Here is a 10751-nt window from a genome sequence, read left to right as displayed (position 1 = left end):
AGACATTTAAATTGAAAGTCAAGGTTTGAAAAAAAAAAAAAAAAAAAAAAAAAAAAAAAAAAAAAATCAGGTACCAGTTTCATTGGTGGTTTAAATGAAGCTGTAAAAGACAGCCTAAAATTTCAGGTATCCACATTACTATGTGCATGGTGTGTGAAGGTGCATTGGGTGTTGGTGTGTGTACATGTGCATAAATATTCTTGAAACTATGTAAATGAGACTTACTTTAAAGGCCAAGATCACCAAAAATCAGAAACACCAGGAATGTAAACACAAAATTTCTTATACAAAAAATGGAAGAAAGCGAACTGGAACATTTTAACTTAGTGTAATATCAACTCCAAAGAATTTCAAGTATGAACTTTGAGTTTCAAGTGTGAAATTAACAGATGAATTTCATAGATATGTAGTTTCCATCCGATTATGAATAAAGAACACTGTGAAAAGTACTAATGAAGCTCTTGATTTATAACTACACGTTTCAACACCCACAGATCTTTTTGTATGCTAGCACAATTGGATAATCAGTTTTTATGTACAGTTTTCCAGAAACACAAAGCAGTACTATCAAGTGATTAAATAGAAATCATTTTATAACCAATAATACACAGAAAATGGGAAGCACCATATTGTTCATAAAAACTTTGTAGTCTAGGAAGAAAGTCAGATGTCAGTTAAAAGTCCTAATTTTTAATTGATTTTTCACTTGGGTATCAGATAAAAATAAAATAAAATGGGGACTAGCAGTTAGCGTAATGGCTATGTCGCTGGACTCTCACGTAGTCGACCGCAGTTCGCGTCCCGGACCCGGTGGCTTAAAACTCATGCTGGGTGCGCGTGCATGCGTGCCCAAGATCCTGAGTGGAGAATGGAGGAGAAAGAATTGCAGTGTGGCCATCTCCCATGGGGGGTGATTTCTCACTTTCTGTCTCTCTGTCTCTCTCTGTCTGTCTGGAGAGCACACATGCCCTATGGCGAAGAAACCTCTCAAAAAAAAAAATATATATATATATAATGCTTGAATTGACTCTAAAATACATAAATGACAAAAATAAACAATTTAATAGGCTATATGTATGTGTGTGTGTGTGTGTGTGTGTATGCTAAAATATTGAAACAATGAGACCAGCAGATGGTGTAAAGGCTACATTGCTGGACTCCCATGTAGTCTACTACAGTTCATGCCAGGTGTGTGTGCATACATGCCCAAAATTGCAAGAGGAAAATGGAGAGAAAGAATTGTGGCATGGCTATCCCCCCTGGGGGATGAGTTCTCTCTTTCTGTCTCTTTGTCTCTGTCTGTCCGATGAGTGTGTATGCCCTATAGTAAAATATCTCTCTCTAAAAAAAAATTAAAACAAATCAACACTGTAAAATATTCTTAGGTTTGAATACACAAACTTGAAAAATTTTTACTACATATAAATTTATATTACAGCTTTCTAGAAAAAAGCTATTTTACCAATATGGGCTGGAATTACATGGGATTTTATTTGGCCAATAATTTGAAACCCAGAAGTAGCAGCAGTTAAAAAATACAATATATATAGTTTGATCTTCTACACATTCTAATGTACTCTATCAGGGATATTAAAAATATCTCATAATAAACATGGTATAAAGAAAAATCTATGCTCTAAACACCAACTGATTTTTACTGGTCATATCTAATTACATGATTACCAGTTTCAATTTTGAATATACATATTACTTATTTTTTCTACAACTATAAACCACGTAGGATATTTGTATTAATGGCATAAAAGAACTTCTTGACTCTCATTTGAAGAAACTACCCTACTGACACAAAGTGCAAAGAACTAGGGGGAAAAAGCCTCACCAGACAGAGTCCCACGGTGTAGCTAGAGGACAGTTAAAGAACTTAAAGCATTCCTCAGTATGCTCATAGCAGAAATCTTTTTATCAAATGTGTTTTCCTCTCTCTTCTTGACTACTATTGGTAAAAAGCATAAGCTTTGGCGATCACAGTGTTAAAATGAAATGCTTAAAGTGACTATTAGATATATATATGACAAAAATTAAAAATAAAAAAATGAGAAAGGATTGCAGTGTGACTATCTCCCCTGGGGACTGATTTCTCACTTTCTGTCTCTCTAGCGAGTGCATGTGCCCTATAGTAAAAATCTCTCTAAAAAAAATGGAATTAAGTTATCTTTTTTGCTTTGTTAAAAATAGACATCTTTTGAAAATCCAGAAAGTATAAGACCTTCATGTAATTCCAAATAAGATTGTTTTAGAGCCTTGGCTTTGTTAACATCTCAACAATTCTTCCAGTGTTGGGGTGGATGATTCAAGAGTACCCTTCCCAGTGTTCTTATCTCTTAATTCTGTCTTCTCAAAGCATCTATACTCTTTGCTAGAGTTGAAAATTGCAGTCAAACATCATCCATTCAACAGAAACTATGGGGATGGTTTATCACACTTGTAATCTTTGCACCATTAATAACATAAAGTTCATATCTCTGTATTTTGGGGGTACAATTTTCATTGCCATGAATCCAGTGTGTCCTCATCCATAACTAGGCATGTATTTGATCTTTTATTCATTTTTTTATAATCACTATTGGCACCCAGACTAAACTCTCTAGTGTCTAGAGGTCAGTCAAAGGCAATCGATGTTTAATTTTTTTATGATGATGACCAAGAGTATTAAGTTCAATTATGCAAAATGGCAATCTTGTCCTAAGGCATTTCATTTCTAAACAAGCTTCATTTAGTGACAGAGGAACAATGGTCTCCAAATCTAATTTACTGTACAATGCAATTTTACTTTTGCTCAAAAATAATAATACATCACTATTCCTAGAGTACTTACAGAGGAATAGAAAACTTTTGATGGTACTGGATAAAAGCTAAACTTAAAAAGAACACTACTTTGCCAACTCAGACTACTTAAACTTATTCTATTCTATTATTCCTACTATAATTTATTATCATTATTATTTATTCAAGCTCTTATTTTTATTTTTTGCCATAGGGCATATGTGCTGGCCAGAGAGAGGGAATAAGCAAGTGAGAAATCCCTTCTTTCATTCTCCTCTCTTTCTGGATCTTGGGCACATATGCACATATGCCTGGCATGATCTTCAAGCCACTGGGGCCTGGACTTAAACTGCAGTTGGCTATGTGAGAATCCAGTGCCTTAACCACCACACCACTGCTCACCCCGAGCTCATGCTCTTTTACAATTATCTGCAAGCACATGTTTTGCCCTTACTTTTTCACCCTTATTTAAAAATGCAGACTATTTAAACTTCCCATAGATTACTTACTTGTTTAAGCTTCTTTAGATCTTCATCAAGTTCTAAGTTGTCCAAAATAACAGCAACAAACAAACTCAGGAGGATCTATAAAATGGTTAAATAACAATGAAAAAACCCACACACCATTTAATATCAAAATAGTATAATATAGAATATTTACCTAAAATATATTGAATATAGAATTTATTAAAGGGAAAAATAAACATGCAATTGTGAATCATTGCATAGGCATTTTAAGGCATTTATCACAAAGCTGAGGAAATGCAAATTCATCAAAATAATGTAAATATTAATTTGCTTAATGATGCCAATTTTAAAAAGCAAATTAAGACAATTTTTTTCTAAGTCAATAGTCTGACCTCTGAGATTGCATCTTAATAAAATAATCTGAAGTATTGATGAAAAGCTTAAGATGCTCTTTAGGCGGTTATATAATGAAATAATAGAAATCTGTATCAACTTGCATAAATAGTTAATTCAGTTACGGAGATATATATGATAATGTTCGTGCAGCCATTAAAAATTCCTCTGTGGTAGCTCCTCTCCCCTCCCACACTGACTATTGCTGGTCTGTGTAACCAGTAATCTACAAAAATGATTATATGTGACTACAAGGCTAGGCAATGAATGACACACTGTGGCTCCACTCAGTTCTCGAATCATCCACGCTGGTGGAAGCCAGTGATATGCTGTGGGGATGCTCAGACAGCCCTGAGAGAGGGCATGTGAAGACGAACTGTGGTTTCTGGCCAACAGCCATGCCATGCGAGTGACCCATGTAGGAAGAAAGTTTTCAAGGTCACCACAGCTCTAGCTAATATCTTCACTACAATCTCATGAGACAGAGTTAGGAACACACAGCTAAGCCTGTCCCAGATTCCTGACCTACAGAAACTGAGACAATATGAAAAATTCAGAGTTCAAGAAAAATGAAATTAAAATGAATTTTGGTGCAAAAAAATTCAAGTCATGCACAGTGTTTTATAATATGTATTTTCCAAGAACTCTTAAAATTTTATATTGCCAAGGAATACATGTGCTTGCCAGAGAGAAATAGAGGGAAAAAAGCAACCCCCCCATGGGGTGTGGTCAAGCCACAATCCTTTTTCTATCTTTTCTCCATCTTATTGGGACTTGGAGCATGCCCATGTATGCCTGGTGTGTCTTCCAAGCCACCAGGGCAGGATCAAACTGCTTTCAGCCATGTGCAATTCCACTCCTTAACCATGAGGCTATGGAGACCACCCTTTCAATGAACTTTTTGAAAACCTCCTGTAAATGTTTGTTTATTGAGAAGTTTCCAAACATACAGTAAGTAATGCTTCATGAATTTTTACATTATCAAAAATGTTCACACTGGGGTCAGTGGGTGGCGTGGTGGTTAAAGACGCTGGACTCCAACATGAACAACTGTTGTATGAGTCCTAGACCTGGCGGCTCTCTCTCTCTCTTTTGTCCTCTATAGCAATTTTAAAAATAATAAATAAAGTTAAATAAGTAATTCAAAAATGTTTACATTACAAGATTACTTAAAAATTTATATGGTAGAAATCAACTACGTGTACAAAGAATAATAGAAAAAATGCTACAAGGAGGTACTTTAGAAATATTAATGGTGCCTACCTTTTGATAGTGGAATAATGAATCCCATCCCCCTGCTATTTTGTATTACATGAAATTTACCAAATTTTTTTAAAAAAGGATACATGCTTCTTTTAGAACAAGTAAATAAGGTAAAAGAAAGAAACTAAAACAGTAGAATTTTTAAAATATTTTAATTTCCAGTTCTTTTTCATCTTCACATTCTCTGAAGTCCCACATTCATTTGATCATCTTTTTCTCCCATTTAATTTCGCTTTTAGCAAATTATTCCCATCTGTTAATATTAGGTGGCTTAACATGAAGGAAACAAAGTTAAAGCAATTTAGCCACGACTTGTAAGTACCTGAGAGATTACTGTGCAGAAGTTAATGACTAATTCTTTTCTAAGTTTAATGACTATATAAATATTATTAAATTGTGACAGGATGCTTGGCTTGGGATATGTGCCAACACCGTTCTTCCTAATAGCCATATCCTTTGGGCTCCTTCTGGAACTTGAAGAAGACACAGAAAGGTTTAGACTGAAGTTTTTTGTTTGTTTGTTTCTTTTTTCTTTTTCTTTTTTTCCCAATGTCACCTGTCTACCATACCATTGCCACTGGGTCATTGGGCTTACTCTGCACCAGACTTTATTCTAAATGATTCTAAACTGGACATTTCGTAGTGTCACTTTATCATGACCTTGATGATAAAAAGTAAGGACTCTACCTTCTCCTGCATCCTCACAGGAAATTCTGAGCCTCAGTTGAAGGTCTCTGTCTGCCAATAGGACCCATTTTAACACCAATTCTGTTACCTGCTGGGCTCTTGAGCAGGTATCAATAGCTGGAAGTACTACTTTAAAGGCTCTTCCCATCTCTCCAGGGAGAAAACAAACACAAATATAAAAAGAAAACATTGTTTCCCTTGAAGAAAAAAGGGAGAGTTCCCCCCCCCCTTTTCTTAGTGCATTTGCTTTAGAAAGCTTGTAATTGTAAACTCCTTCGCTTTCCTTTTGAGATGTATATAAATCTTTTAAAAGCTAAGTAAGCTTTTGGCCCCTTTTACACCCCAGGAAGGTTTTTCCTAAGGGCCTGGAGGCTGTCTCTTTGAAATGTAAACAGAAGGAAGATAGCGACCCTATCTCCTCTTCTCTGCAGGAGGGCAGAGTTTACCTTAGGCGCCAGGCTCCAGGTTGGGAAAGGGACTACTGCTTCTTATGGAGATTAGAGTTATCCATTTTTCTTTGGATAAAAGCAATTGGCTACCACGGGGGGTCACCCCAAACAGCAGGTGAATTTGAGGTGAACTATATTTAACAAAATGTGCTGTCAAGTCTTCTTACCATTATTATTACTATTTTTGTTTTAATTTGGGGAACATGTATATAATGTGATACAAGACAGTGAGATTTCTTTCTGTCTTTGCGGCCTTTTTCGGGGGTTTCCTGTGATGTGCATTGCAGTCTGGTTTAGTGCTTTTTGAATAATAAAATTGTTTTCTTTCTCTTCTACCTTCATGGAGAGGTTTTCTGGGTTGGCAGGAGATTTTATTTTTAATTATCTCCCCAACACACCAGACAGATGGCAGGCTACATAAGGACAGTGGGGTTATGTTATTCGATTAAATTCGACAAACAGCTGATTGGACTCCATTGAAGTGTCAGACGCTGCCTGGTCAGGAACACAGATACTACATCGCAATCAGCACTGTGAGGTGTACAATCAAATTAAGCAAAGGCTGGCAGCCCAGCAGAATAAAAGCATGTGCTTGGAGTTAGAGACCTTGGTTAGCAAACAGGCTCCTGGCAGTTAGTGGCCCCGTTGAGTTTTGGTGACCTCATCTGTAAAATATTACAGATCTCATAATGACAGCTCAACAAATCGCAGCTATTGCTTTTCCATCTAATCCTCCTCCAACAACCTTGATGCGTAGGAGAGCTTGTATGAAAATATACAGATATAAAGTTAAATATGTGACACTAAAATAATTTTCTTGATTTCTCCGCAAGTGAATTTAATTTAGTTCATGATCTCTGTGTTTCCGTTGATGACTGAAAATGTAATCTTGCTATAGCAATTCAATTTAATTCCTTAAGGCTCAGTTACACTTGAATAAATACTCCTTTCCTTTTTAGAGACAGGTTAACGTCAAGAACTCAAGAACGTGCCTACCATCTGGCATCTGTTCACTGTGACCTGATAGGGCTGTGTTCTAAGTCCCCTCAGGGATACTGATGGTGATTGTTTGGGGGGAGGGGGGCTCCAGGGTCTCCTCTGCCACTCAGCCATCAGCTCAGCTCCTGAAGCTCCTGCTAAGATCTCTGATTCCCAGCAACAACCCCTGCAAGTTTCTTGGAGCTGCTGTAACCGAGAGCACACACGTGGTGGCCGTGAACAAGAGACACTTGTTCTTTCACAGTTCTAGAGGCCAAAAGTCCAAAATCAAGTTATTGGCAGGACAGCCCCTCCAAGAACTCTAGTGGAGAGTCCTTCCTAGCCTCCTCCAGCTTCTGGTGGTCCCAGGCATTCCTTGACTAAACACACAGGCGTATACAGTCCGGGTTCCCTCCCACAGCTGGGTTGGGATCCTGGTCTCCATTCAGGGCCCTGCGATAGGGCGACCACTGGCACTTGTGGTGGGAGATGAGGAGGGCAGTGTCTCTGAGATGAAAACGGAAGATTCGGGAGGCACAGGGTGAGCCTGCAGCTGATCACTTGATCCACTAGGAGGTGAGAATTATTTTGTAGTTCTGTTCTCAGACTCTAAGAAGGTGGCAGTGATCACTGTGATAAAGAAGTAGAAGTGCATTTCCATCACCTTCAATCCACCTTGCCAGTGACATGGCGTTTTCCCACCAGACTAGAGCTGTGTGAATCTGGGCGGAAGGAGGCCAGACTGACCTGGGCCACTTACCAACACATAGCATTAGAGGTTGTGGGACTGAGTGGCAAACCCTCATTCCGAGAGCAAGAGATTTCCCTCAGTTTTCTGGGTGTTTTTGTTTGTTCTGGTTTCTCATAAAGCTGAGGTCATGCTCATTAATAATCTGAGCCCATTACACTTGACTTTCAGTCGATGTTTCCCAACTACAAGTGCCACATGTGCTGTGCCAAAAAGTTTTCCATAGCCGTTAAATGTGATTTACAGGTTTATGTTAAAATGCTATTGATATACTAAAGAATATTTACAAGGGCTTGCTGCATTGAATCACAAGTGCTTGATCATGTGTATGAAACACTTTGCCTTGACACTTCGCCAGGTCCAAATTGTGCAATCATCTGCCTTGATACATTTAGTTTTTAATGTTTAGATTCATATAATATTTCCATTTATAATATGGCACAGAATATTATTATATTGCTATTTTTAAAGGTTTTTGTCTTAGGGAGATTTACCAGAGAGAGAGAGACAGAGACAGAGACAGTGAGAGGGAAAGTGAGAAATTATCCCCTAAGGGGGGGGGGGGCCATGCTGCAATCCCTTCTCCTCTGTTCTCCTCCTGGGATCTTGAGCATGTATGCCCACGTGCCTGGTGTGATTTTTAAGCCACCGAACTCAGGACTTGAACTATGGTAGGACACGTGGGAGTCCAGTGAGTAACTGCTATGCCATCTGCTGGTCCCCTATTACCATTTTTTTTAGTGTTGCAGTTTTTTTTTTGGCGGAAGCCTAATGGTATGCCCTTCAACTTCATTTGATCTTTGTTAAAGTACACATATGAGGGTTTTCAAAAGGTCCATGGAAAATGCATATTATAAAATGCTACATATGAAGTTAAAATAATTGTGCACCAAAATAAACTTATTCAATTCCATTTTTACTGATATACGTTCAACACAATGATGTTTATTTTTTACAATGCTTTAAGAATATTTATATACACATGCATTTATAAATATGTGTGTGTATATATATGTATATATATATATATATATATATTACATGTATCTAAATCCCTTTTTTTTCCCTCAGATTTAATGCCATATAGTAAATCTTCTGAAGCCTATAAAGTCTCTCTCTCAGAATTTTTATTATTTATTTCTTATTATCAGAGAGTATGTGCCAGAGAGAGAAGTGGGGGTGCCCTCCAGTGGGGTGTGGTCACACTGAGCTAGGAGTATGCTCTGTGGCTAGGTACACAGGGCTAGGAGTCCATGGAATGGAGAATATAAGACAAGGTGGAGTCACTATCATCAAGCCTTTAATAAAAATAATTTCCTGCTCTTGCTAAAAATCAATGATTAACTCTCACTACTTGCTTACACAGAAAGCCGCTTGTAGCCGGCTTGAGATAATGACAACTGAAGCTAGCATTTTTTTTTTCCATATCATTACTACATTCCAAACAAAGAGTGTCGTCTCTCCTAGTCTGGACAGCAAAAGAGCAAAGGACCTTGAGAAATCGTTTGAAATATGGGAACATGACATGCAGGCTAGCGCCTGTGAGATAAAGGAGTCTAAAAGAGATTACATTTTGGAAACAGTAAGGTAAAATACATCAAAGAACAAAGCTTTGTCTTAGACTTGTAGAAACATCATAAAAACTAGAAACTTTATGGTCACAGACCTCAGACGAAAATCTGCTGCATGTTAACTAAGGTCTGAATTTCTAAAGCCTAGTGTTTTGTGAAACTACTACCAAATAGGAGAATGACGTGAATCACCTGACATAGTCCCTGCGAGGGAAATGCATGTACAAGTCCATTCTTGCTGAGATAAAAACCCCTTGCCCCAACTCCTCTTTGGCAAGCCATTTCTGAACCCTTGCTGCTTGGGAGCTCTGTTTCTGCTCTCTTCTCTTAATAACTCACTGTACTCTCCCTTCTCTGTGTCTGCACCTTTCATTCCTCGTGAGTCTGAGACAAAGAACCTGGTCATCTTGCAGTCCTGAATTCAACACTGGTGTTTGGCCTGATCATGCCGATTTCCTGCATCAACACAACAATCCCTTCTCCATTTTTCCACGCCGTCAGAATTTTGGGCATGAACACACATGCTCCCAGCATATTTTAAAGCCACTGGAGCCAAGATCTGAGCTGCAGTTGTCTATGTAATATCCCACTCTCCTAACCATGAGGCCACGGGGCTAGTCATCAGAATTTTTATGACCAACATAACATGTTATGACTAGCATAACATGTTGGTGGAATTTCGACCTTCTAGCTTAGTAAATTCAAAAGCATAATTTTCCAGGTTCAGCATGGTGCCTGCCTACCCGTCTCACAGGTGTTTGGCTGCTGTGCTGTCTATCTCATGTGACTCTTTTTCTCCAACTCCTTTTCATTGTCCTGCTCCTCTGAAAAAGCCCAGATTCACCTGCGTGAAGGGTTTGCTATGTTATTTGCTTTATGTAAGGTTTATCCATCTAACCACAAATTTGTTTTCTTCCATTGATTTCAATACATTTCAGTAAAATTCAATAAACTACTGAAATACTTGGGTACACAAGTGTAATTATTTCTTCAAATTTTGTTGTGACGCCAACTACACTGCAGACACATGATGGTTCTCCTTCTCTCGCCACAAAAATGCACTTTTGGTTAGCATGACTTACACGGCTGAAGTGAGAGTTTACTTTTGCAAGCGGGCAACCTTACCCCTTAGGATGGATTTTCTTGGTGGAGAAGCTATACTGCTGCAGCCACAGATACTATTTTGCATTCTCTCTAATGCTGTGTGCAGTTGTGACCTCATCCTATATATCTTTCCCTTTCCCTTTCTTTTCAAAAGTTTATTTTTATTATTTTTTTCCTTTGATATAGCTTAAAGATGGCCTTTTAGCTGAAATGTCACCATTCATCTCATTTCTTTCTTGACTGTGAACTTTATTAATAATTTCTATTTTTAAATTGTTTTCAAGTATACAACAGAAAAACAGCAGGA

At 37.9% G+C, this 10751-nt stretch overlaps 1 protein-coding gene across 1 annotated transcript in view; it reads right to left on the bottom strand.

Annotated features, from left to right (window-relative positions):
• The window catches only part of NALCN (sodium leak channel, non-selective), a 351304-nt gene that overhangs the window by 133867 nt on the left and 206686 nt on the right, over nt 1-10751 (bottom strand). The window contains exon 14 of the mRNA XM_006141515.2: nt 3294-3368. Within this exon, the coding sequence (XP_006141577.1) occupies nt 3294-3368 (75 nt within the window). The remainder of the gene's footprint in view (nt 1-3293; nt 3369-10751) is intronic.

The sequence above is a fragment of the Tupaia chinensis genome, unplaced genomic scaffold, assembly GCF_000334495.1.
Source record: "Tupaia chinensis unplaced genomic scaffold, TupChi_1.0 Scaffold000057_1, whole genome shotgun sequence".
NCBI lineage: Eukaryota > Metazoa > Chordata > Mammalia > Scandentia > Tupaiidae > Tupaia > Tupaia belangeri.
The sequence above is the reverse complement of the archived record's forward strand: the minus strand, read 5'-3'. Positions and strand labels throughout refer to the sequence as shown.